General features: G+C 50.9%; 7 protein-coding genes across 7 annotated transcripts; 5 read left to right on the forward strand and 2 right to left on the reverse strand.

Annotated features, from left to right (window-relative positions):
• Positions 1–2,922: 2,922 nt before the first annotated feature.
• On the forward strand, positions 2,923–5,851 carry CGCA056_v007965 (Pheromone-regulated membrane protein 10; the record flags this gene model as incomplete). The annotated part of the gene is made up of 4 exons (XM_037323213.1): positions 2,923–4,295; positions 4,352–4,848; positions 5,102–5,380; positions 5,442–5,851. The coding sequence occupies 4 exons, from the start codon at positions 2,923–2,925 to the stop codon at positions 5,849–5,851; spliced, it is 2,559 nt and encodes an 852-aa protein (XP_037178405.1).
• Positions 5,852–8,172: 2,321 nt separating this feature from the next.
• CGCA056_v007966 (putative alpha-ketoglutarate-dependent sulfonate dioxygenase) lies at positions 8,173–9,429 on the reverse strand (the record flags this gene model as incomplete). Its single annotated transcript, XM_037323214.1, has 4 exons — positions 8,173–8,339; positions 8,389–8,763; positions 8,820–9,164; positions 9,216–9,429. 4 exons carry the CDS (start codon positions 9,427–9,429, stop codon positions 8,173–8,175), a joined length of 1,101 nt encoding a protein of 366 aa, XP_037178408.1.
• A 1,591-nt stretch (positions 9,430–11,020) lies between these two features.
• Positions 11,021–13,359, forward strand: CGCA056_v007967 (putative transporter; the record flags this gene model as incomplete). Its single annotated transcript, XM_037323215.1, has 12 exons — positions 11,021–11,179; positions 11,241–11,296; positions 11,353–11,422; positions 11,493–11,550; positions 11,619–11,663; positions 11,723–11,940; positions 11,996–12,276; positions 12,330–12,586; positions 12,635–12,814; positions 12,869–12,882; positions 12,979–13,093; positions 13,145–13,359. The coding sequence occupies 12 exons, from the start codon at positions 11,021–11,023 to the stop codon at positions 13,357–13,359; spliced, it is 1,668 nt and encodes a 555-aa protein (XP_037178407.1).
• Positions 13,360–15,987: 2,628 nt separating this feature from the next.
• On the forward strand, positions 15,988–16,841 carry CGCA056_v007968 (uncharacterized protein; the record flags this gene model as incomplete). Its single annotated transcript, XM_037323216.1, has 2 exons — positions 15,988–16,428; positions 16,494–16,841. The coding sequence occupies 2 exons, from the start codon at positions 15,988–15,990 to the stop codon at positions 16,839–16,841; spliced, it is 789 nt and encodes a 262-aa protein (XP_037178404.1).
• A 2,088-nt stretch (positions 16,842–18,929) lies between these two features.
• Positions 18,930–19,913, forward strand: AQY1-3 (Aquaporin-1; the record flags this gene model as incomplete). Its single annotated transcript, XM_037323217.1, has 3 exons — positions 18,930–19,238; positions 19,307–19,607; positions 19,684–19,913. 3 exons carry the CDS (start codon positions 18,930–18,932, stop codon positions 19,911–19,913), a joined length of 840 nt encoding a protein of 279 aa, XP_037178403.1.
• A 3,444-nt stretch (positions 19,914–23,357) lies between these two features.
• Positions 23,358–24,918, forward strand: CGCA056_v007970 (uncharacterized protein; the record flags this gene model as incomplete). Its single annotated transcript, XM_037323218.1, has 3 exons — positions 23,358–23,575; positions 23,630–23,894; positions 23,953–24,918. 3 exons carry the CDS (start codon positions 23,358–23,360, stop codon positions 24,916–24,918), a joined length of 1,449 nt encoding a protein of 482 aa, XP_037177708.1.
• Positions 24,919–25,760: 842 nt separating this feature from the next.
• Positions 25,761–26,564, reverse strand: rha1 (Rhamnogalacturonan acetylesterase; the record flags this gene model as incomplete). Its single annotated transcript, XM_037323219.1, has 1 exon — positions 25,761–26,564. One exon carries the CDS (start codon positions 26,562–26,564, stop codon positions 25,761–25,763), a length of 804 nt encoding a protein of 267 aa, XP_037177709.1.
• Between the last annotated feature and the right edge of the window lie 656 nt (positions 26,565–27,220).

Genomic DNA, 27,220 nt, shown 5'->3' on the forward strand with positions numbered 1-27,220 from the left:
TGACTTTCCTGGGTTGGAGAAAGCCTTTGCAGATCAGAAAACGCTATATCTCGCGTCTGCACACCTCTGATCCGATTCTGTAGAGTTGAACGCGGCACACCATGCTCAAATGCAGCCTTTTTGACAGATGTACCGTTTGCGATAGCAGCAAGCGCCCGTAGGACGTCATCTTCGGAATATGAGGGCATCTGATGTTTATAAAGCTATATACCAAAAATGAAGCCAATTGGGTAAAGATTGATAAAGTTGTGTAGGTTTGAAGGTGGCGGGTATTCATGGCGGTGAGGCATTTTTGGGGTGCCCAAATGTGGGGGGTGCCCAGAAGTGGGTGTGGGACGTTAATATTTCGGGACGCCGACATAAGGTAGGGATAAGAAATCAAGCAGTCATCTGTGAAGGCCGCGATTAAAGACAGTAATTAAACACAGTCATTGCCCTTGAACGCATGACTGGTAATTCACGCCTTAGGAGGAAAAAGGTTCTCACCGCAGTTTGTGGCGAGGTACTTTGGTAGCGAATTGATTGAAGGAAGTTTCGTTTCAGAACTCAAATGTGCTTTGGAATACAAACGAGATCGAAGAGCTGCCAGGAAGCCACTCCAACACGGGCCGTGCCACCTTTCAAACTTCCGGAGTAAATGCTCAACTGCAGCGGAATATTGAAGCAACAAAATTTATCGACAAAGAACTAGACAGGCAACTTATGCAATTGTGGATGGAACTGTGGTCGTCCCAACCATGAGGCCATCTGACAGTACTACAACAACAAGCTATTTTGGAAATACTCAACAGACTGTGGTGCTTCCCAACTAACGGTGTTATCATACTTTATTCAAGGCGCAACGCGTACTCAAGGTATGTGACAATGCCGAAGTCTGAGACGAGGAAGAACGAGCCCCACTTGTGGCCGCGGCCCGGGCAACTTGAAACGGTCGAAGAGCCAAATTTTACCCAGCAGCATCTATATGAGCTCGTCGAACTGAAAACAAACATAAGAACACTATTTTAACTGTTTAGAAACGTGCCTATTTCCTGCTGACCCGATACCCATCGACACCGCCTGAAGTCTTCTGAATTCTGCTTCTCCTGATGCTGCTGGTCATCTCCCTCTCCGGCATCCAGACGCGCACTCAACCCCTTCATCATTCATCAAGAACCGTCAACTGAGAGCGATGTCGGAGGCCTCGAACGTTCCGCCTCCTTTGTGAAGTTTTTCATGTCTCACCGCTTCACGATAATCGCGGTTGGGCAGCCCCTCATCTCGCGTAGCACAACATGACAGGAACATATGACTATTGTCGTGATTTGGCGCGCTCCCAACGGCAAAGGAAATTCCGCGTATGCTTTCCAGGGTTCAGTCAATTTCAAAAGTTTTCAGTCACGAGCTCACGGGGCGAAACTCAAAAGTAGCTTAGCTCTCCATGCCCGATCCCAGGGCTGTTTACCCCACCAAACCTCGTGGGTGGCAAACGACCCTGTGCAGCTCTGTGAAACTACGAGCGGTCAGGTTCGTGAGTTCAGAAAGTGCAAATCCCTGTGTGCCTCCTTCGACTGCTAGTTGAAGCTCGAACAGCTAAACTGCCAGCTTGTGCATGGATCACTTGAAACAAGAAGACCTTCTGCTGAGTGCATTGCATATGTTGGACGGAAACATTTTTCCTTCTGGTGTGACAAAGTGGGTCATCTAAAGTCTGCGCGAACCCCTTTGAACAATACAACGCTGAGACTCGAGCTTTAATCAAATCTTGATCACGGCCAAGCGACATGATTTCTGTGGCTGTGAGGCCAAATTTGATCTGAAGACCAAGGAATGAGAAGATGGCAGCCAAGCAGAGGAGGACTCCCGTTGACGAGAAAAGGGGTGCTTGTGAAAGCTATGGCCAACAACAACGTGTGGGTGCTGCACGTGGTTCTGGCCAAGCCGATCCAGGAGTCATGACTCAGGTACTCGGATACAGGGAAGGGGGTTGACGATCCAAAAACTCCGCCATAGAGTCCAGACTTTGAAAAGCCACACACGGCCGTGCAAAAAGTATTCCAAAAATTGAAATGGGTGGTTCTGAAAACCGGTGAGTTGGTGACACTGGGCATGGAGTTTGCGGGAAGACCCTTGATGTGCCCCTGACGATGCTTGATATTTATGGTAACAGAATGCTCTGGCCGCGCTCTGGTTGGCTGTGTTCGGATGACAGTCTTGCAGGACAAATCGGGTCCTTCCGCGCGGGGGGTTCTCTTCGAGCCACACCAGTCTTATGCACCATGCCGGGATCGGGAGTCCAACGGCTCTAGCTGCGGCTCTTGGGCGCATCGACACCATTGTGTCATCTCAACTGATCTGTTGTCCATCACCACTTCACACGTCGCCAGCTCATCGGCCGACAACGCGTCAAAGAGAATTGGGAAAGCCAATGACGCCATTACACCAGTTTCAAGTGTGCACACAGCCAAGAACAGTGGCCGCACAGGGACGCACAGGGAGAACCCCTGACGAATGACGAAAGGCAGCTCCGATGTTATTAGGTAACAGAGTGCCGGAGGCCGGCCTCTGCCCTAATGAACCCGCGCCAAATATGGTGTGCTAGTACCAGCCAGGAAATTCGATCTGCTGTCATGTCCAGTTGTTTCGGCCCAAGTGGAGATATATGGATACGAGATGGCACTTCCGGTGAGAACCCTTTTTTCCAGAATTTCGCAGATGCCGGTGGCTCCGCGGGCTTCAACTTTGCCGCGTCACGAACCACCGGACCGGTTCGCTTATAAGAAAGAAGACGCTCCCCAGATTTTGCTCCCCCCCACGATCCACTCTGGCCTCCCATAGCAAACCTTTTGTGGCATTATTCAATATTTTGCTCTGCAACCTCTTTGTCAACGGCTCCATCCCGCTCCGCCGCCAAGCAGAAGAGTCGTGCTGACCGTCGATGCAATGGTCGAAAACTCACCCGCGTCTCAAGATGACGACCCCGGCCCCGAGCCCGGCGGCGGCATGTCTCCCGGGTTTGCATCCGGCAGCGCTTCCGGAAGCACAACTCCCGAGAATGCTGCAGTCACGCCTAACCCCGATCCGGCCGAACAATCGACTAGCAATGCCGAGGCCGCAGCTGCAGCCGCCCTGAAGAAGGAAAAAGGCCGTGTACGCTTCAATAGCAGAGCGGCCGTGACCCAGCCCCCAACTTCACCACCACCCAACGCAACTCTGCCTGTTCCCACTCCGGCAAACCCGCCGAGACCCTCCATCTTGCGGGGCAGTTCCGGAAGCTCTATTCCCACTGTTGCAACACTCGCCCAGGATAACCCGCGTCCCTCGGTTGATAGCGAGCGCCAGGAAGCCAAGTCTGCCGCTGCCGCTGCTCAGGAACGTGCACGCCAGGTTGCCGCAAACATCCAGCTCGGATCTCCTACCCGAGAGTCCCGAGTATCCGTTGAATCCGCCGGTACGACTACTGCAAGCGAGTATGAACCGCCCAGCAGAGAGGGAGCCTACATTCCCCTTCAAGATCTCAACTCTGATCAACCTTTGACCGGAAAGGCCAAAGAAGAGGAGGAGAAGCACGAACACCAGGCACAACTCAACTCGGAAGCTTACCGAATCGTCCGGGCCCACACTTGGCGTATTGCCGACAAGACTGAGAGCGAGGCCGGCCCGTCCAATGCTCAAGATGCTGAAAAGACTGAGCAAACCGACCACCTGCTCCCTGAAGTCAATGACGGCAACTATGACGGTGTTTACGTCGTCCCTCCGCCGAAGCAGTATCGCGGCAGCGTCTTGTCTCAGCTTCTCAAGCTGTACAAGCCTGCAGAGGGTCCTGTGCAGCCGCCCAACAACCGCAACTCTGTCGCCTCTTTCTCTAATTTCGGAGGACCTTTGTCAACTGGCACTCCTGGCTCCGAGTCCGGCACCACAACTCCCACTGGCACCGCAACTCCTAGTCGTAAGAAGTGGTACCAGGCCAACAGGTCCCAGGAGACCCTCGTCAACCTGATTGAAGCTTCTGCACGCCTCGCCAACCCCAACCAGCAGGGCGAGGGTCCAGGATCGCCAAAGGATAGCAAGGCCGCGAAGAAGCAGCGTCCCAAACACAAGCGCACCACCAGCAACTCTCGCATCAGCGCGTACCTTGCGAGAGAAGAGGAGGAAGCCAAGATCACGGTCCACATTGCAGAGACCCTCGCCCGTCAGGAGTACATCATCACTCTCTGCCGCGCGTTGATGCTCTTTGGTGCTCCTACTCATCGTCTGGAAGAGTATCTCTCTACCACCGCCAAGGTCCTTGAGATTGATGGCCAATTCTTGTATCTGTAAGTCTCATTTCTGTACACCAAATATTGAACGAGCATACGCTAACACCGTCAAGTCCTGGCTGCATGGTTATCAGCTTCGACGACAGATCCGTACACACGACTGAAGTTCGAATGGTTCGCGCAGCGCAGGGAATCGACCTTGGCAAACTTCGCGACACCCACCATGTCTACAAGGAAGTTATCCACGACGTTGTCTCGGTGAACGAGGGAATCGAACGCCTGGATGCTCTTATCAAGTCCAAGGACAAGTTCCACGTCTGGATCAGAGTCCTCGTCTTCGGCCTCACCAGTGTTACTGCTGCACCTTTCTCCTTCGGCGCCCGCCTTATTGACCTCCCTCTGGCCTTCTGTTTCGGCTGCCTTGTCGGATTCCTCCAGCTCATCGTAGCTGCCCAGTCCAAGCTCTATAGCAATGTTCTCGAGGTCACCGCAACCGTCCTGGTAAGTTTCTTGGCCCGAGCCTTCGGCAGCATTAGAGGTGGAAACCTCTTCTGCTTCTCGGCAATAGCCCAAGGAGGCATCGTCATGCTTTTACCAGGATACATGGTTTGTAAGTCATCTCTCTCCAAACTCCGTCACTCCCCTTTCCCCCTCGCCTCTTGTTGGTTGTATCCCCCTTGATTGGGGCTCTACTAGCCTACGGGCACCCATTAGGACATCTCGCGTGCCGCCGGTCGATCGGTGCCAGGCTTCAAGCAACCTGGTGCCAGACTCGAGCGTGCCATCTCCAGCAAAAGCCAGCGCGGCTGCTATCGTAGCGCCGCGCCGCCGCAGGAAAATGAGGACAGCCGCTGATGGACCAGTGTGTTCCGCCCTCGAGCTCCAATCCCGCGCCATCGTTCCCGGATCGATCCGAATCGTCTACGCCGTCATATACAGTCTCTTCCTCGGTTTCGGTATCACCATCGGCACTGCGATATACGGTCTCATAGACGAAAACGCCGTTTCGACGACCACTTGCGAGAACCAGATCCCAACCTACCTGACATTCATCTTCGTCCCCCTGTTCGTTGTCTGCATTGCCATCCTTTACCAAGCCAAATGGCGACAAATGCCAGTCATGTTGGTTGTCGCTTTTGCAGGTAAGCATTCAACACTCGACTTGTTTTATTGTAACATCGCAGATCTAACGTTGGGCCCAAGGTTACATGGTAAACTACTTCTCCGGTCTCAGGTTCAGCGCAGCCCCTCAGGTCGCGAACACTCTTGGCGCTCTCACGGTCGGAGTCCTCGCCAACCTCTACTCACGTGTCCGCCATGGAGTCGCCGCCGCAACTCTCATCCCTGCCATCTTCACCCAGGTGCCAGGAGGTCTCGCATCCACCGGCGGTCTTCTGAGCGGTCTAACTACAGCCAACAAGATCACAAACTCGACGCACTCGGTCAACGGCACGAGCTCCGTCACGTACGACAGCACCGAGATGAACTCCGTTGTCTTCAACGTCGCCGCATCCATGATCCAGATCGCCATCGGCATCGCCGTAGGCCTGTTCCTCAGCTCTCTCATTATCTACCCGCTCGGCAAGCGTCGCAGCGGTTTGTTTAGCTTCTAATCGTAGGTAGCTTGCACTTGCCCAGCATTTGCCATCTTTCCTATTTTACGTAGGGCTTTTATCCTGTTCATTTCCATGCAAAGTCATGTCCATCATATCCATCCAGATGAGATCTTCCCATGTAGTTCAGCACTCGGTAGGGATGGTCGACGCAGCCCTAGTCGGTCGGTCTCCCATGCCGCATCAATCGTCCATAGTCCTACCATGGCAAACTAGCCGGCAGGCGATCAAGAGCAACAGCCAATCACACATTGTAGTAGTATCTTTGTATGTAAGTTCCAAAAAATTGAGGAATTCAAGGAAGCGAGGGAGTTGAGGACTAGGGAGAGGAGAAAAAAAAAAGGAAGAAATCACTGTCGTTACTGGGTCGGAATAGTATCATTTACTGAAACATGATCAATCTCCATTATTGTGACCAATCTTATTGAGACTCTTTTAAGCCGATGGTAGGTTGTCCAAAAACGGCAACATTGACAAAACGGCGATCTCGCAATTAACTTATTCGCCGGGTCGTCAGGACTTGAGCGTGCATACGACCGAATGCCGTACTGGCATTCGTGATCTCGGCAGTAACGTAGGCGAGGTGCTCCGCATCCTTAATGTCGGATAGCTCCGGCCATTACTGTTTCGAGATACATGCTAACACACCATGGCTACCAACCTAGCTATTCGGGCTGTTCGGTTTCAAATCGCCCGAGATCGCTGCCCCGAGACTCGTATACACTATCGGAAGACTTTGGCTCAATAGAACGAACTCCTACAACGCGTTGCATTTGTGTCTGCATGTTAAAAAAAATTGCCCGTCTTATCGGTGATTCAGCTAAAATGCTGCTATTTGAGCAATCGGTATGAACCCGAGTCTCATCATGGGCATCTCTTATATCTAGCCAATGGTCACAACATCTACATGGGATTCTCGATTTCTTCACGCCTCGGTTCACCCACAAGTAACTCGCCATGTATGCAGCAACCGTAATGCATGTTCTTGTGCTCGCAGCCGCCGTTACCGCAGCCCAGATCAGCATCGCATCCGTTACCATCAATGATCTTGTGACCCCGTTGGGTGTCGATAATGCAGCGCCTACCTTCGGTTGGAGCATCGGGAGTGTGGCGGCTCGTGGAGCGTCTTTCACGGCTGCACAAGTTCAAGTCTTGCCAGCTACCGGAACATCTCCCCTTTGGGACTCCGGCACTGTGGCAACAAACGTAGCCCGTCGGGTTTACTCTGGACAGAGTCTGCCCTCGCGAACCAACTTCAACTTTCAAGTCCGATTGCTGGATAACTCCGGAGGCTGGACAGAATGGTCCACAAGTACCTTTGCAACCGGTTTGGTCGCTGATGAAGACTGGGAGGGATAGGGGCCGCGAATCCATCCGTGGACCAGCCAATTCTACGCACCGACTTTGACCTGTCCCGAGAGATTGCCAGCGCAAAGCTATTTATCACTGCGATTGGCGGCTATGAGGCGTACCTCAACGGCCAGAGAGTCGGCGACCTGTATCTTGCACCTTCTTGGACACAGTACGCCAAGCGCTCCTTCTATGACATGCACAATGTCACCAAACAGATCATCGAGGGCCAGAATGCGATTGGAATCGCAGTAGGCTAAGTTTGGTCTACCTTTGGTTCTTTGGGCCCGGAGGCGAACCGTGGCGCTTGGGACGGGGACATGCGTACCAAGGCCCAGCTCTTTATCACCCTCAAGGACAACACGACGCAAACATTTGTAACGGACAGCTCTTGGAGAGGAAAGCTTGGCGGCTCGACCCGCACTGGCGTCATTCCCAACAACGAGCTCTTTGATTCACGCATCGAGTCGCAAGCCTGGAAGAAGGCTGGCTCTAATGCTTCGACCTGGCCAAATGCTATCGTTCAAACGCCGCCAAGTACCGAGATTCAGTCCTCTCCTATAGAGCCCGTGCGAATCAGAGAAAGTATCAAGGCCGTATCCATCACCAACCCGGAATCTGGGGTATGGGTATACGACTTTGGTCGAAACAACAGAGTAGAGATATCTGTTGGCCATAATGCCCATTATCTCGTTATATATCGTACGCTATGGTCGTAGACTACATTCGAATGCCCAAAACCAATCAGTCTTGTCGTCCAATCAACGAACAACAGCCCCCGACGCCATACCGAACCGAGTTGTTGCTGGAGTTGGCAGGTCTAAAATGGTGTCCCTTGCCCGTTGCCCATAGCATTTTGTAATAGATGGGCAAATATCAAAACTCGAAATGAACACTGATAGATTGATATGCAAGTTCTGTACATGCAACAGCAGTAAAACATCTATTCGTCGGTGTCTCTGATTGCATGTCTATGGCCCAGTGACATAATCCAGCCCCAGAGCATCCCGACGGCCGGTACTGTTTGGGTCGAGGTAGGGCGCCTCGCCGATTCCAACCGCTCTGTTACCGAACCTCTCTCCTTGATCATCGTAGTCAAAGGTCGCGGTGTGGAAAGTACTGCGGTTGTCCCAAATCGCTGCATTTTTTGGTTAGTCTGATTCGTATGTGTTGTGGAGCAAGCTCACCAATGTCGTTGTTATTTTGCCACTTCAGACGAACTTGAAGATCGTGATTCTTTTGCAGAATATCAAGAAACCAATCGAGGAGGTGCTTGCTCTCCTCAGCGGTGACACCATTGATGTGCTTTACATGGCCTCCAACAGGGAAGATGCTCTTCCAGCCAGAGACTGGGTTAGTTCTGACGATAGGATGCACCGCCTTGAGGATACTGCCGATGTTCTTGGGATTCCCCCGAGGCTTGTCGTAGAGAGCGAAGCCGCCGCGCTCCGCTGCAGCAGCGAAGCCGGGCTGCTCGAAGGTCACAGTCAGACTCTCCAGGAATTTCTGGTACGGAGCGCTAAGGCGATCGTAGATCTCATATCCAGAAGCCCACAAAGTGTCTAAATTCGCAGGTCAGTGATTACTGATAACGAAGCGGAGTGGGCGGATCATTTACCTCCACCAGTCTTGGGCAATTGAACCAGACGAAGGGATGAGTAGTCTGCCGGCACAGGCTCAAAAGCGATGTCGCTGTGCCACTGAGCGGTCGACTGTTTCTTGGGGCTGAGTTCCTCGCCCTCCAAAGGTTTGCGGTAGATCTTCTTGTGCTGCACTGAGCTGATGGTGCTGATCTCCGGGTCAGACCCGCCAAGCTCCCGTTCCGAGTTGAGCACCGGGTGAATGTGGAGTCCAGACTCTTTCGGCCGGCCGGTCAGCTCGCCGAGCCGAAGAATTAGCTGCTTTTGCAGATCATTGGTCAGATTGTCTTGAGCGCGGAAAAAGACCACTCCGCGCTGGGAAACTTTGCATTCATCAGTTTTCCATAGTGTCAGGACATGTTGTTATGGCTTACTGGTAATAGCGAGTTCTCTGATAAGTTCATCAGCGTTTGGAGCGTTCAGCCACTCCACGAGGTTGGCCTTCGGGAACTCGCGACCAATGACAGGGGTCACATCAAACGACTCGTAGCTATCGAGCGACGAGGAAAGCTTCAAGGGCTCCGGATACGCCGGCGCCTTCGTGCTGGTGTGAATGGGGACTTCTGCTTCAATTGCTGTAGGAGCCATGGTTGTCTGATGTGTTGATTTAATAGCACTGATCTTGGATGGTCTACAAAATTCCTTGTGTGAATTGCTCGCCACCTGAGAAAATAGACTTATTTTATAACTTGAGCGGCTCTTGATACCGGCTCGCATCTTGCGCTGGCTACCTGCACATGTCGCGACGTCGTCGGCTACGGAATGATGTCGCAATGAAGCGACATCCGGTAGGATTGGATGTCCCGGGGAACCCCGCAATCTTCAGACGGAAAGCTGATTGAGCTCGGCGGTATGGTGAAAGCGGGTGAACTTATTTCGTGATTGAACGCCCCCTTGACATTATTGCGTGGATCTAGAGTCGATGATGTGATCAGCAGGCCACGTTGGGGTTGGCCGATCATGCTTAGGATATTTGATCTGCCCATGCACGCATAACTAACAGGCATCATCATCGAGCTGATAAATCTACGGAATTTGGTGTTCTTATTGACCAAAAAAAGCTATGAATTTAATTTCGTGACACTAGTCGCGATTGCTAAAGAATTCCATTAGCATGTCTGCACCCAGCGACTTGGCAGCACTCACTTGTACCAAGAGAGAAGATTTCTGTGCTTTTCAGCTGGCTTCCAATCACAAGGTCTGGATCAAGCCTAACTGATAAGAAGACGTGGTGGTGGCTTACGTCAGAATGATAGTTTATTGCGAGCAGCTGCAAAGCAAGGGTGGCAGAATCACGAACATGCTCACCCCGTGAGCATTACCAAACGGCATGCGATAACGGATTTAACAAATTTCCCAGTATAGTGGGATTTTGTGTCCAATGAATTAAGAGGCTACTCGACACACCAAAAAATGACACCGAAGCCGGATGGATGCCGGCCTCTCGCCGAGCGGCAAAGCTAGCTGCATGGTCCGGAAGAAACCCCCGTAACGCGTATCTCGCATATTCATAATATTGGAATTAAGAGATACGGAATTCAAGCCGTGGATGACGAGAGAAACTTGGATAGCTTCAAAGAGGAAGGCTTGTGTTAGGTGCAAACGCTGCTTGGAGCTGTCTGCACTGTTTCTCGTTACGTTTATCCCATCTCGGGGTTAAAGTGTACAATGCACGCTGGCTTCGAACGCGCAATGAAAGTTCTTTACGTAGACCATTCAGTAAATATAACTCTTTTTGCGTACCTAAGTAGACAACTTTCGTATGGAAACATCTTGCACCAATATTCAACCCCCGGAGTGATCCAAAGGTGCGTCAGCTGCGACGGCAAATCCGTCATCCAAGGGAAGATAAGAGACGGGGAATTAAGACACCACTGACCCAGCTCGACTCCTTTTTCTTTACCGAGTACAGCCAGGTTCAGCTCCATTCAGCTCCGACATCCCACGCGGGCGTGATTTTGTGGATCCAACTCGCCATCGCAGCGTGGAAACACAACCTTGTAGGAATGGTCCCGGTCTGCCGTGGTGACCTGGCGAGATCCGGCGAACCGTACTGCTTCCTCCAATTCTCTTTAAGTAGTAGCGATTTTCTGCTCCGAGGAAATACCTCATCAGATGGCCATCGTTCAGCCTCACTTTCAACGACATTTGAAGCCCATGCCATAACCTATTTGCGATCATGGCAACGGTTCTGGCGAAGGACCCTCTCCACAAGGGAGAGGGGGCGGAATCTACCGCATCTCTTGAGGGAATCCCTCCCCTAGGTGCACCCAAAGAGGAAAAGCGATTCTTCTTCCAACGAGACAAATACTATGATCCGTTTGCCATTGCCACCCAGGTATGTTGGAAGACGACAAAAGTATTCCTCGGGATGGTGAAATAATTCTAACAAGCCAAAGCCAAGCGTGTTCGATGACCCCGATACAGCGGAGAAATACCACCCTCGGTCAGACTGGTGAGGATTTCCCTGATGTGTTTTCGCTACAAGCGCAGGTCTGACGTAAAGCTCAGGGAGAATATCCACAGATTTGATCCGCTGGCTAGATGGACGTGGGCTGAAGAATATGCGCTGATCCGGAAGGTCGACTTTCGAATTATGGCAAGTGATACCAAATTACTCGATCGTCTCATGTGCTGATTCATAGTCACAGGTTTGGGCCTGCATCATGTTCATGGCACTCGAGCTGGATCGTGCCAACATCAGTCAAGGTTTGAACTATTCACGATAGTAGTATCAATGTCGGGAGATATTTGCTTACATTTTTCCAACCATCCAGCAAATACCGACAACATGTTGGGCGATCTGAGAATAACCACCAATGGTATGGTTATTCTGGAATGACACGCAGTCTCTTAGTTCAGGAGCTGACCTACTGTGAAGACTTCAACCTAGGAAACACCGGCTTCAAGCTAGCCTTCCTTTGCGCTGAGTTGCCATCACAACTCGTCTCGAAGTGGGTTGGGCCTGACCGGTGGATTCCTGCACAAATGGTGCTGTGGAGTATTGTAGCTAGCAGTCAGTTCTGGCTCTCTGGAAGAGACTCCTTTCTTGCCTGCCGTGCACTTCTGGGTTTGCTACAGGGTGGTTTTATCCCAGATGTAACTTCTACTCCTTTATCCTCCGACAATGAAACCGCCGCTAACTCATCCGTAGGTCATCCTGTACCTCTCATATTTCTACAAGCACCACGAGCTATCTCTCCGGCTTGGTTTCTTCTGGACTGCGATGAGCATTGCAGATATTCTTTCGGCCCTACTCGCTTATGGACTACTGCACATGCGGGGTCTGCAAGGACACGCCGGCTGGAGATGGCTCTTTTTGATCGAAGGACTCCTAACTCTGGTTATCGGAATCTTTGGTTTCCTTTTGATGCCGGCGGGACCTTGTCAAACAGCAAGTTGGTTTCGTGGCAAGAAGGGTTGGTTTACTGAAAGGTAGCGTTGCGCATGTACATGTGATTACTGAATCATTGCTGACTGCGAAACAGAGAGGAAGCCATTCTCGTGAACAGGGTTCTTCGCGAAGACCCGAGTAAAAGCAGCATGCATAACCGTGAGCCCATCACTCCGCGGTTGTTGTGGGACAGTCTACGGGATTACGACCTCTGGCCGCTTTATATCCTCGGTCTCACTTTCCAGATTCCGTCCACGCCGCCTCAACAGTATCTCACCTTGACGTTGCGCAACCTTGGTTTCGATACCTTCCAAGCGAACCTGCTTTCTATCCCAAACACTGTGGGCCACAGTAGGTACTGTCCTAATGTCCCTTGATCAGCGCTAATAGTTTTGTTAGTGATTACCATGCTTGCGATTACCTACCTAGCTGAGGTCTTCAAAGAGCTCACTTTCATCGCCATGTCTGGTCAATTTTGGATTCTCCCCTTCTTGATCTATCTCAACGTCGTGGACACGACTGAAGTCAACAGATGGGTGTTGTACACAGTCATCTCACTCCTACTTATCTACCCCAATGGTAAGCTGCACGTTGCATCTGCGTTTTAAATCCACGCTAACCGTTTGATTACAGCTCACCCAATTCAAGTAAGTTAACTCTTGCATGAAGTAGGATTCAAACAGTCTCTGAAGTTCAGGGACCTTCACCATCACCACCTGTAGGCTTACTAACACACCTTGAAGGTTGGATGGAATAGCCGAAACTCCAACACTGTCCGGTCCCGAACCGTGTCTGCTGCATGTTACAACATGTTCGTCCAGACTAGTGGAATCATTTCTTCGAATATTTATCGCTATGGTGAGTCTGTCGAACGTTCCTCCTTCCTACTGTGCTCTAACATCCTTCAAGATGACGCGCCATTGTACAAGAGAGGAAACAGGGCCCTCCTTGGCATCGTCTGCATGAACTTGGTTCTCTATCCTCTAGTGAGGGCATACTATGTCTACCGTAATAAGAGACGCGACAAGATCTGGGACGGCATGTCGGAAGAGCAGAGACTCGCATACTTGGCGACCACCAAAGATGAAGGAAACAAGCGACTAGACTTCCGATTCAGTCACTAGTGGCTCATAAATTCTCAGGGGCGGCCGGAAGGCTAAGTCGATGGAGAGCATGACTAGCACTTTGGTCTCTCCTCAAATAGCGACCGTGGCCAATGAAGTCAATACGTGGTGCGTGTTGTGCTGTATGATACGTGTTACACCGTCCGTTCTGAGACGTACTCGTTGGCGCCAGCAACAGACTGATCAATAAGACTTTTTGTAAATACATATATGAAGTATTCCGCAATCCCTTCATGCAACCTAGCCGGGTATGGAAATCCAAGCTAGTTGATAGCTCTGTCTAAGTGGAGGCTTCCGGTCCCGTTGGCAATACATGCCAGTTCTTGGGGCCTGCACGCTCGGTTCCACTTATACGCGGTCGAGCATGAGCCTTTGAACATGATAGGCATGGATGTACTCTGATATGATGTAAACGCTATAACACAGACTCATGAAAATTATTCTCTATGCGATGAATGTCGTGCGCTTCTTCCAATGTCACCTCACATCTTCCGAGACTCCGTCCAAGTAATACCCCTCTGCACTTTGATCGCGTCAAGCGGAATATCTTCATCGCAACTTCCCAAAGTCTGAGATATCTCCGCAATTGTGGTTTGATCGTTGACGTAACCTTCCGGCCACAAGACTGGTTCATCCGTTGAATCGTTATCATCGAGCCGCTTGAATGAACGGCCACTTTTGTGCCCCTTGCCTTTGACTGACTGATTTGACCCGGTGCCACCAATTTTCACGAGGCCGGTGACATTGTTCTTTCCATCGGAAGAACCCCCGATGAACCGGCCAAAGAGGAAGGGCATGAGTGGCCGCATTGTGGGAAGACTTGCGCAAAGCATCGCGATTGTGGGTTCAATGGTAGTCCAGATCCAGCATGGGCCTATTAGCTCTGTGCTTTCGGATTAGCTTGTTACGCACGAAAGGTTATGCTGGGACCCACGAGTAAAGTCTGCATCAGCTCCTGCATTGGACAAGTCGATAACCACTTTCAGACGTATGCAACTGATTACCACGACCCTTTGCCGGCAGAGTTAGTCGCATGAAAGGCGCAGTGTGGGGTTAAGTGTGTTAAAGTAACTCATAGGCCGCCCAAAAGGAACATTCCTCCAATAGCTACTTTCTGTGACTGACGGACCTGGAGTTTTGAAACCTCGAGAACCGGCAGACAGAGAATGAGAGCATCAGTGACAATATTAGGAATTGAGTTCCCCAGAAAGAACTTATTGGTGTCTAAGCATTTACCACCCTCCATGAGAGGATTCCAAGCTTTGTGAATCGGCGTGCACTGGAATGTCGAGACCAACACCACAGCCAACCACCAAGCCAGTGTCAATCCGCCGAGCACATACCCTCCCACTTTCATGCCTGTCGTAGGGAAAATACGATAATACATCAGGAGAACAGATGCTTTCACGGTACATAGAACAGTCCCGTATGTGTACTCGCCGATGAAGAGACACTTCGTGATACGTCGTCAGCAAAACATATGCAGGCATATGTAGGGGGTGATGATAGGGAAAAGTACTCACGAGCATAGAGCGACCAAAGATTACCGGATCCTCCGCTAAAACAGCGATCAAATGCCTCCCGACTCCTCCGTAGCAAACCGCTTTAGAATTGATGTCAGTGGCTTCGTCCTCGTCACGAGGACTCGGGTACTCACCAGCAATGCCGAGAATGGCAACAGACCATAGCAATGGCTAGTAGTTGATTAGCATAGAGAAATTGAATAACGTTCGTAATTTACTCACCAAAGATATGACAATCAACCAGTCGTCCCACTCTAGGGGCATTTTCATCCGTCGTCTTGCCCAGAGTCTGAGAGCGACAACGACAGCGGAACAGGGCATCATGGCGGCGCACAGCCCAATAATGGTTGGACCCTCATCATATGCGAGGATATCAGGCGTCGAGATGGGTGAAGCAATAGTTACTGCGATTCCTTGCCAACCTAATGCGATTGAGGTTGTGGTGGGATGAAAGATGACTGTAACTTCGGGTCGGCCAGTGTCTGCGCATTGACCTTTGCCGTGAGTAGATCTCCACGTGATGTTCTGACTGAAAGGTAAAAGTGCTGCTGGTCGACCTATTTACTTACTGCAAATATCATTATTACATGTGTGCCCATTCTTCCGTTGTGGGCCTAGCGCTTTTGAACCTTTCCAGCTGTTGATTCGAAACTACTGTGCCGCAATCATCTCTGTTGGTTCTCTGCATGGATTGTTCTTGGCGAAGACCGTTAACCATTCTTGGTGACTAGGCAAGGATGCTGGTTCCACGCTCTGGGGCTGGGTGTTCCGGGCCGTCCGGAGACCGAGCCGGACAATCTGGAAGGTCGCATCCAAAGGCACTTCAGCGTTCCAACTCTTACGATTTTGATCAATTACTGCATGGAACCAGCCAAGTTTCGGTGAGATACGGAGCATCTAATCTCGCTGCTGGAGAAGCCAACAACCAACCACGTGATGGGATTGGGCCGTTTCCCTGACCCTTGCCGAGCCACCAACAACGCACTTCTGTCGCCCGTTGGATGTTTCTGGCGGGTTTCTACTAAAGAGACGGAAATGCCCAATCCTGATTCTTGGTTCCGCCAAGTAATCAGCTCCTACTTTCAAATCACTATCAGCTACAAACATGGGTTCAATTGGCAAAAGTGAGCCCGTCTTCCTCGTCGTCACGGGAGCGTGGCACCCGCCTGCATGCTATGAGCCCTTGAAGACTGATCTCATCTCACTGGGATACGAATGCATTATCCCGCATATGCCATCGATGGGCTATGGCACCAACGGAGTTACATGGGAAGCCGACAAAGCAAAGATTATCGAGGAGGCGACATCTTACTTCGACCAGGGGAGAGAGGTCATTCTCGTGGCACATTCTTATGGAGGAGTGCCGGCAACTGTCGCCACAGAAGGTCAAGGAACCCAGGAGAGAGCCGCACGAGGATTGACAGGCGGTTTCAACTCCATCATCTTCGTTGCAGCTTTTGCCGTTCCTGTCAGAGGATGGGATCTTCTCACGACCTTTGGCGGGGCTTGGCCAGACTGGCAGGATACCTGCGAGTCCTACGCGAAGGTGAACCCTACCTAATTGCAGTGCAACATAGTAGCTCGACTGCTTACCAAACGTATTTCATGCAGAACAAACTTTCAACGGTGAATTTGAAGGGTTCCAAACTGTTGTACAATGACACTTCAGAGGAGGAAGCGACAAGGGTTTTTAGCATATTGCTGCCGCACTCCCAAGATGCATTTGAGACCGGAATCAATTTCATCGCGTCGGATATTGTCATACCGAAGACGTATCTCATATGTGAGAACGATCTGGTCTTACCTCTGAGCCTTCAAGAGGCACTGGTAAAAGGCACCCCTGATATGCAAGAGGAGAGAATTGCAGCTGGGCATAGCCCTTTCCTGGGAAAGAGTGAGGAGCTGGCGCGGAAGCTAATCGGAATCTCCCAGAAGGCTGGTTCGGCTCAAGCCGCGTAATGGGTTTAGGGACACCGCATTGTTAAATACGACAAAGAACTTGATCGAGGCTTTCGTTTGAACTAGATGTGGGCTAAGGCACATTCCACCTAAGCCACTAGCCCAATCCAATCACGTGCGATGGTGCAATTGTGGCTACAACCGGGCTGATCAGCATTTTGATTTCCGTGTATCCCTTGCCACACCAAGCCGATTACCTCTTCAAGCGACATTGGTACGCCAAACCCCCAGGATCGGCCTCTGACAACGCCGTTGCCCAGCATCAACGTCAGCTGGACGTTTTGTATCATGATCCAAAGCCAAAGTGCATGATTTGGAGTGGATAGGGACTTGCCAAATAAACATCGGATCAAGATAGATGGGATGGGAACTGGCTGGGTCTGCCATTTATCGTCGTTTATGGATGTCGCATAGCGGTAAAATGTGCAATTCTCTTGTTCGTGCGCCTCGCGCCTAGTGTTCGATTGAGTAAGCTAGCTCTTTGAGATGTCTCGGAATATTGATGTTTAGCCCCGGACAACTTGATCGGCGATCCAAGGGATAATCCTGGATCTTGGGACAGACAAGGATTGGCCACCTCTTCATCCAGCTACAATGCGGGCGGTCTCATTAAGCCCATAAACATTGAAATATTCAACCTAGAAATATTTGAAGAGATCATGTTTCTCATTTCCATACACGCAGCTGCTCAGCCGCTTGGATACGCTTGATCATCGTCAGCAGTGAACGCTACAAGTAGGTGCGGCTGACCCGGAACATTGGCCGGAAACACAGATTCCGATGCATATGACATTGCTTTGGATTGATGACAAGGCATATACGTAGTCGTTTGCGTAATATTCGGAGCACTATTCTGATAACTGAGCGGACCGAAGATTGATCACCATCTTGATTACCACCTCAACGACGAGGCCGACGGCAACAAAGCCGCGAGACCTACTTTTGCAGATTCTATCTCAAAGTGAGTCTACGAGAAAAATAGATGACTGCTGAAAGGCAGTGTGAAACCACATGAATCCAATAGTCCAAGATCCCCACGATAGGCGACCCCGCATCTTGGCAAACACGATGACGACGCTAAGAAACCGAGGATGCGGCCGGCCGGATCTACTTGCCATCCAATCGGCGGTGAACCGCAGGCACGACGTTCATAGATCAGACCGACGGAAGCGGTTTATGATAGTACCAGGATTGCGTCACATGGCAGCGCACTTGATGCCACTTTGATCAAATCCGACGGTATGGGGTTCTTCACTGCAGTCAACTCAATATGGAGGGAGTCTCGAGCTTAGTGGGACTCCGAGGGGGGCCGGACATGAGACGCTTCTGGACAATCTGTATGAACTCCTAGTCTGGTTGTCATATTTTCTTCCCGACATCACATTCGCGGCGTCATCATTGAAAATGATCAATTGGTCCGGAGTCTGCGCAGCAGAGCCGCGTTAGTCCCAGCTTCATTGCAGCTGCTCATGCACACAGATGCCCGAAGAATCCGCTCACACCTCGACGTCCTGACGTTCAGGGCTGTGCGGAGGGGAAGATTGCCTATGACACTGACAGATGCCGCAACCGAGACATGTTCTTCATTGACAATGATGTCCGTGGCTTCAGAAGCTAGTCGCCTATGGGCAGGCTGTGCGCGCTAAGCGCCGTTGAGCCCTCGTTCGTATTTGATCTGGAGTTGAGTCCAGACCTGATTGCTCGGCTGCCTTTGCCCGGTAGCATGCGTCGCGTGTAGCTGGCGTCACCGGCGCTGACCAGTGCCTTCGAGACACGGCGCCGCTTTGGGTTCGCCGCCATACTTCGAAGGTCGGGGCACTGCCGGATGCGGGCCTAGTGTCGTAACGGGCGCTTGCTTCGGAATGATACCATCACCTGTCCATGCCTTTCTTTGACGGAGTAAAAACAGAGAAAACATGTAAAGTGACGGGCAAGGACCAGCATTTCATATAAACACAGACATGTCTCAAATTAATATAGAGCTCGTGGTTCTCAGACCTTCTTCGACACTGGGGTCCCGCCCTCAGTTAAATATTCCCCGACCCTAAACACACATCGACCTTCACCATGCCGCGACTGTTATCCAAAATGAAGAACCCCAAGCGAGTCATCCAAAAGCTGGCGAGCGATGGGGACCACGACAATACCCTCCCGATGCTTAGCATCGCCGATACCACAAGGAACAAGATTGTATCAGGGTTAGGAGAGTTCTGCGGCACATTTCTTTTCCTGTTCTTCTCCTTCGCCGGAACGCAAGTTGCCAATGTGGTAGCAGCAGCCAGTGCATCTAAGGATACCCTGACAGTCATCCTCTTCGTCGCTCTATCCTTCGGTGTCTCGTTGACGGCTAACGTTTGGGCATTTTACCGAGTCAGTGGAGGGCTATTCAATCCCGTCGTAAGTGGAACCAATCCTAAACAATGTCTCCCTCTTGGTCACCTTTGTCTAATTCGCTTTTCCCCAAGGTTACGCTAGCTCTCGTAGTCTGTGGCGGACTACCGGTACTCCGTGGCCTTCTCATCCTGCCCGTGCAGATAATAGCGGGAATATGCGCAGCAGGCATTGCGTATGCTATGTTTCCCGGGCCTTTGGTGGTCGACACGCTTCTTGGAAACGGGACAAACACGGCACAAGGCTTTTTCATCGAGCTGATCTTGACCGCTCAGCTTGTTTTTGTCATCTTGATGCTCGCCGTTGAGAAACATCGCTCAACCTTTCTTGCACCCGTCGGAATCGGCGTGTCATTCTTCCTGTCGGAACTGGTTGGTGAGTGGTCCATGAAGACATGACTAGAACATTACGAAGAGCAACAGAACGTGCTAACAGTTCATTCAACCAACAGGAGTCTACTTCACAGGTGCCTCGCTAAACCCCGCTCGGTCATTTGGACCAGCTGTGGTCAATCGCCAGTTTCCTGGTTATTTCTGGATCTACGTGTTCGGGCCTACGTTCGGGTCTTTACTAGCTTGCTTGCTGTACGCTGTTTTGCGGTGGTTGAGGTATTATGAGGTCAATCCTGACCAAGATGCGGACGGTCAGGACGAGGATGCTGAGGCGGCTGCGAAGGATTGATACAATCACTTTGCATTATGTATACAAATAACCTAATCATTTAAATGTTCATACTAAAAAGTTCAACAATAAATACTACCAACGTGGACCAATACAACGCCTCCCATCGATCATGCAGTGTGCACTCGTAACACCTAAGGTATCCTTTACACAATGAACACGATTCGAGACCGTCCTCCTGGGATTGGTCCCACACACAGGTTTGAACAACATCGCCCTTTATGCCATTCAAAAGGTTGTTCCTCTCCAGCTATCCTTCGCCCATGTTATGCGTGCCAAAGAAAGCGGAGATCGCGGAGATAATGTTTTCCTAGTGCGCTTTAGTGAGGCTGCTGCATATCACTACGAACGTCTCTCGGTTTTAGGAGTTGCTCTATTAGTTCTAATAAAGCATGCAAAGAGTCCTAGTCGTCAGCACTTACCATTAAGAGAGTATTGAAATCCAGGTATGTAAGGTCATTTCAGCTCAGTTGCTTATAAACCTCGACTTCATGTCTTGTGAATAAAGTTGTTCTACTAAATTTCACCTTTTCTAATTGATTCCAGTCACAATGACGCGCTCTACCAACACCCAGTGGCAGCTGACGAAGGTTATGAGCCCAAACCTCAGCCATCCTGTGCCGGTAGTCGCGGCTCCGAACTTGCCTTACATGAACAATGGCCACAGGTTTCAGACCCTCAACATCTATCTTCCGAAGACGAATCAAACAAACAACCTCGTCGGACAACCAGTTGTTAATCTTCCGACGTATTCACCTGCCGACGGCATTCCTTGTTGGCAGGTCCATATCCATGGCGAGGCATGGCGAGACCCTGAACTCACCTCAACTTCTATTGAACCTGCCGCGGCTCATGCCTTTGCTGGCAGCGACACGAAACACCCAATCACTGCGATCATCTCAATGAACTATACGTTGTCGGCATTTCCAACTCATCCATCTTTACCTTACGATCCGACCAAGGGAGATAGCTCAGATCCGTCGAGAGATGGGCATCATCCCGACCATATCCGCGACGTTCTTCAAGGATTCGCTTTTCTACGTACGCTTGGTCTTCGTGATGATTCGTATATCCTTTCAGGTCCTAGTGCTGGCGCATGTCTTGCCTTCCAGTCGACTCTCCGGCCACCACAAGCCTGGGGCCTCGACGCTGCTATGGAGCCCCCTCGGCCCGTGGCGGTTGTGGGAATGAACGGATTGTATGATCTGCCGGGTCTTGTACATACATGACTTGGGGTCATCGCATGCTAGCCTCAAAGAAGTCTATCAAGAATTTCAGAGCATCACATTTGGACCAGACCAAGCAAAGTGGGAGGCTCCAAGTCCGTCCCATGTCCCTGTTGATGAGCTCGAACGGAGAGTCAAGTCCGGAAAGATACCACAGCGCGGAAGATCAGTCGGTTCCGACGAACCAGGCCCATAAGCTTGAAGCTCGCTTGAACGGAATTGCCGGTTTGCGTGTAGTCAGAGGCACTCGATGTGAGGGCCGGCATGCAGCTCCCTGGGAGGAAGGGTACATGATTTGGAATAATGTGCAGGACATCTTGAAGCATCTTGGGTAATGAATATCATCGCATCGCATTATGCATACACCAGTAGCCTGGAGGAACTCATCCAGAAATTCTTACAGACTGATTGGGCGTAAATTTGTCCACACTCGAGGTGCAGATTCCCCCCTAGAAATGAACAGATGGAGACATCCTGATATCCCAGCTCAAATGTGACCATCCATAACAAGATGACCCCAACCACGGCTGGTTCTTCCAGAGTCACCTCTAAATGCAGCCAATGTCTACAGAGACAATACACGCCAATCTCCCATCATTCCCTTGGGCACTTGGTCGCCATGAGCCCCAACACCAGCCACATCTCGTGGCCATGGATGGCAGACCAGTGGCGGAAAGTCGCTTTTGATCCAATGGCATCCCAAAGAAAAAGGTCGCAAAGGGCTCAGCAATGTGGCAAATTGCTAACATCAGCTTAGAGTTGAGCTCGACTGATCGTGTTGCGGAGACCTGCGAGTGGCGCCTCAGTGGGTGGCTTGGGGGACTTCTTCATTGCAAACCCGCATGAACAGGAGAAACAGACGAATGCGATCAAGTTATTTGACCGTTGTACACTGCCCCGATCCAGAACGAATTGATACTGGCAGGCGGCGATCGGAGGGATGACGGTCTGGTTCGGGGTCAGGATTGGGGCAACCCCCTGCAGGATGCCGATCAGGTGTGGGTCGCCGGGGCCGATCACTTCGGCTTACGGCGGAGGAATGTCTGACCTACAGGGGTGAGCCGGATTATTCGCCCCGGGCAGGCGGTTGCAAGGCGTCTAAGATGTGTAAGGCTGACTTTGCATTTTAATGATTGCCTGGACGGGAAGTATCTCATTCATTTACAGCACCTTGTCACACACATCGTCCGGACTATATGTAACCTGAGCAAGGGCTTGTGAAAAGGGGGGATTACTGGTCTATTGGTCAATTGGTTTCATCCAATTCACACGCCCCTACGTCGGACATGTCCGAAGGCTAAACACATGGACTGGATTGCGCATACTCACGTGGCTCGGGATCCGGGCCATTGACTGCACTGCAATTTGACGACCAAGGGGCTCTGCCACTTCACGCAAGGCTTCCTTCGGGATGCTGTGAATTTGACCACATTCATAGCAAGTGTGCCTTGGGAGAGGAATGCTTCTATTGGTGGCACTTACGAGTTGAACGCAAGTTCAAAAGTATCTAAGCGTACATGCAGATGCTGTTGGAAGGGCAGTGTGATGGCTTCTGCCATGATGTCTCGGACCCATGGCATCTTACCTTATCATTTGGCCTCTTTTCAACATCCATTTTAGTTCTGTTAAATGAACCTCGGGTCTCGAAGCCCCTTACTGAACCCCTTGTCAATTGTAATTCGTGAGCGCGTTCCAGCGTACCTCTGAAGTCAAAACAAGCACTCCACATCACACATTCGAGGCCCTGTGACTCTTTGTGCCGATTGGACACCAAACGACATATCGCAGAAGGGTCTGGAACCACTCAGTCTTATGACCCTACCTCAAGAAGTGCCCCAACTGGCTCTACCGTTCTAGGTTGACTGTCATCTCGGGCGCAAGCAGGGGGGCAATTTTCAAGCCAGCAACATTTGGCTGAGTATAGCAATCACAGCCATCTTCTCAGTATGAACTCTATCTACAACTGTTACTTGAATGGTCACATCAGGTATCATATAACGACCGCACTTCACATACTTTAACATCCTTGGCTTCAACCGAATCATTTCAACCCTGGTATGTTCATGGTCCGCAAAAGCAGTTCTGGTGCATTGGCAAAAGGAATACTGCAATCGTGCTTTTAAAACATCGATATTGAACAAAGCAGATAAGCGAAATCCCTCACTCGGACTCCACCACATCAGTCGCGCAAACCCACCGACTTCAAACAACAACCGCCATGTCAACTGATCAAGGCTACAACATGGTAGTACCTGCCGGCCTTCCGCTCCGCAATCTCGATCATGACTTCAACAACTGCAATGGCAGCATTCTATGTTTCGAGCAGATGCAGTCGCTGACACTCCACAATCCTCTCTGGCGCGAATATCTTGGAAACCGTCTAAGGTTAGAGCGCCGTTACGGTGAACTGCTTCACTCTTATGAAGAAGCTTTCGCGTAGGTCCCTCATCCATGGTATGACAGCCTGGAAGACTGCTAAAACACGGCTAGAGCTTATTTTGGGGGGTTTTACCCCATTGACTATGGGGTTACCACCAACAAGGCAATGAACCCAGACAACATTGTCAAAATCATCTTGACTCTCGCGGAGATCTCCATGTCTGAGTCATCAGACTCATCTGAGAGCCCGTTTACGGATGAAGACGACACATTGAAACGGCTTGGTTGGGAGGACATCCAGGCAAAGCGACCTCGATGGGCCCTTCTATCGGACACGTACGCGGCTGCAGCCTCTACCACAGTCTCAAGCTCAGTAGTATGTAAGTCTTGCCATATAATATGAGCAATGGTGGGCCTAACAGAGAAATTTGAAGAAGCCAGGACTGAGATTTTCCTCAACCCAGAAGCCTTACGGTCAAGATCCGATCCTCCTCCATACTGAAGGCGTGTCGGACGACGAGCTCAGAGATCAGCTCTATGAAGCCAAAGAGCAAGGCTGCATAGGAATCATTATTGAAATCGTCGAAAATCAATACAACGGCCGAATTCTAGATCCCGGACTGTTGGAGCGCTTTGCTACATTATGCGCGGAGGAGAGTCTCCTACTTGCCGTGGACGAAACATTAACCGCTATTCGGTGCGGTGCCCCCTTTTCGTTTCACAGAGAAGAATACTCCCATGTTGCAAGCCCTGATATCGTGTTCTTTGGGAAAGCCACCGGCATTCAAGGTACAGCTGTCGATTTCGATGGCCAGTTCCTGAAGAGGTTGGGCATTCTTGGAATATCGCGGACAGTGGCAGTCAAAAGGTGGCAGAGCCAATTTCAGAAGCCAGTTCCTACCGCGGACCTCATCCAGGCCTTGGCTACACTCGACTTAGCCATCAGAGGAAACCTTACGATGGTCAGTCGAATCATTGGCCAAACTATCCGCACATTTATTCTCGAACAGGCAGAAATGCGAGGACATGAAGTCAAGCCTCACGATATTCTGGGCGGGTTAGAAAGCTTGATTTTTGTGCGAAAAGACATTGCTGGCGAGTTTCTAGTCATGAGTGCTAAGACGGCGGGATCGTGGATCCCGTGGGTGAAGTGGCTGCCGAGGCTTGAATCGGACATGTCCAGAGGCGAGGTTCTTGATGAGATTGTCGGTACTGCAAGTCACCAGGCTCGAGAAGATCTTTCTGAAATGTTGGTTCAGAAAGGTCAGAGGCCTAGCTGGTGTTTCTGGTGCGGCAACCAGACCAACGCTAAGAAGACTGATTGGTGCCGGCGGTGCTGCATTGCCGTCTGTGACGACGATATTTGCCGCCGTCACTTGGCCTATCATAATCACATCTAGTTGTGATTCACATAATAATCGGCCAGGCAGGGCTATCTTTCTTCCTCGCGCTATCAATTATGCTGATGCAAGTAAGGCGCTACGTGTGGTTTGCAACGCAACTATGAGCGCACAGGTTGCGTACATTTCAACACATAAATAAACTTCCTTCTTCTAATTATATAGGTACAAGCTGCTTAACACAGGTGCCATCCAAACATTTAGCTGCACGCGCTGTTCAGTACCGACAAAAAGTGATGCCCATGACCTAGCCCGGACTTGAACCGGAGACCTTCATTGAACCAGGAAGAACGTCCGATGACATTCTGTGCTGTTAGACTGACGTGATGACCAACTACACCACCAGACCATTTTCATTAGTTGTGTTAGTCTATGGGAAATATTTTCTTAGGGCAAATCGCAGCGAATCGTGAGTCACATGCGGAGTTTCCTTAGGCGCCGGAGGCAATAGAGGTGGGGGACGAGAGTAGTCAGACACTCGCCGATGGTTTGCTGGATGGATTCGATTGCGGTTTGCCAATGCATCGGAAACAAGTTCGTAGTTCCTTGATCCCATTTAAGCCACGCAGTTCTATGTCTCAGATGAATTATTTTTTGGGGTGTGGGGGGTCTTCCAGGCGTGGTTAAGACATAGATATGAACACTCGAGATGGAGGGAGAAATATTGAGTGATTCAGTAAATACGGCTAGGCTATGCACAGGCGTGCCTGAATATGTACAAGCGGAGCTTCCGTATAATATTTACAGTGAACAAGGGATTGAGCTGTCCTCTGCTAGCACCTCTGCAAGCAAGGCAATGCAGCTTTTTCAATTGACTCTGGGCATGAGAATCAACCGTTTGTTTAGTAAACGATCTTAACCGGGGTCTTGACATGAGCGGCCAAGCTGGTGGTGCCGTTCATGTTCTGGGAGATGGCCTGAACAAAAGCCTGGGAGCTCAGGTCGGCGCCAGCCGGGCTGGTGTGGGTGTTGTCCTTGATGTAAAGAGCATTGACAGCAGTAGCTCCCATCTTGCGGTACATGTTACTGACGGCCTGGTGGTGGTCGACAAAGGTGACGCCGGAGTCGGCCAGAGTGTTCTTCGCCTTGAGCTGCATAGCGACGAAGCGAGAAGGAGTGCCGACCCAGCTGCCAGTTGACCACTGGTTCTTGGGGGTTTGGGAGCTGAGGATCACGGTAACACCCTTGGCTCTCAAGAGCTTGGCAGCCTGGATGACGTAGAAAACGAAGGTGTACACGGTCTCGCCGGTGGTGTCGGAGACGCAAGTCTCGGTGCCCTCGCCAGGGCAAACGGAGCGACCGTTGTCGTTGGAGCGGGGCGAGCCGACATCGTTGTGGCCGAACTCGATGACGACAATGTCTCCGGACTTGACTTCGTTCGCGACGTTTTGGAAGCGGCCCTCGTTCCAGAATGAGCGGGAGGAACGACCGCCAATGGCTCTGTTGACAACGGCGATGTTCAGGTACTTGGAGACATACTGTCCCCAACCATCCATCTGGGAGTCGCTGCTGCGGGCCATGGTGCTGTCGCCACAGAGGTAGAGAGTGGGCGCGCGAGCCTCCAGCTGAGCCGGCTCGGGTGCGGGAGCAGCCGTGATCTGCACGGCGCTGAGCGCCAGAGACGCGAAGATTGTGGAAAACTTCATGATGACGATCTGCGGTTTGCACGGGCCAGAGGGTCGAAGACAGTGGTATAAGTGGGCAGCAAAGAGAAACTGGCAGTGATCCACGGACTCAAGCAAACGGCGGAGACACAGGTGATTTAATACAAATATTTCTGAGCAGTGAGCTCAATCTATTTTTTGGGGAATATCCCCGATTGAGTTGCAGCTTCCATATCGAGAATGGCGTAGCTTGATAACGCTCCGGTCGGCCGAGCTTTTCTTTCATATACGACGTGTCCTGCCAAGCTATTAGAATGTTCTTCCGCCAGTCGCGATGGTTTGGAGGAGGCACAAGGCGTTGTTTACTCTATGTTTAATGCGACATTGGGTGGTTGCGGGAGTAAGCTTAACTCTACTTGAGACCACAATGCACGTTTAGAATTGCAAGGGCTCTTGAGGACCCCCGCTGACCTCGGATCTGGGCGGCTTCTTTGGGACGATTGTAACCTGCCAAGAGACAAGGTCTTGATGAATTTCTTCCTGTTGGGCAACTTATGTCCGCGCCTTTGCGGAGTTGGCCCTAGTGGCTTGGCAAAATGGTCGTAAAACTAAGAAGTCCCGGTAGACAGCAGCCATCTCCGCCAATGGCGGTGAGAAACGTTGAGAGTTAGCGGGGAAATGCCGATCTGACCTGCAAA

This window comes from Colletotrichum aenigma (assembly GCF_013390185.1).
Source record: "Colletotrichum aenigma strain Cg56 chromosome Unknown KSG_Cg56_contig05, whole genome shotgun sequence".
NCBI lineage: Eukaryota > Fungi > Ascomycota > Sordariomycetes > Glomerellales > Glomerellaceae > Colletotrichum > Colletotrichum aenigma.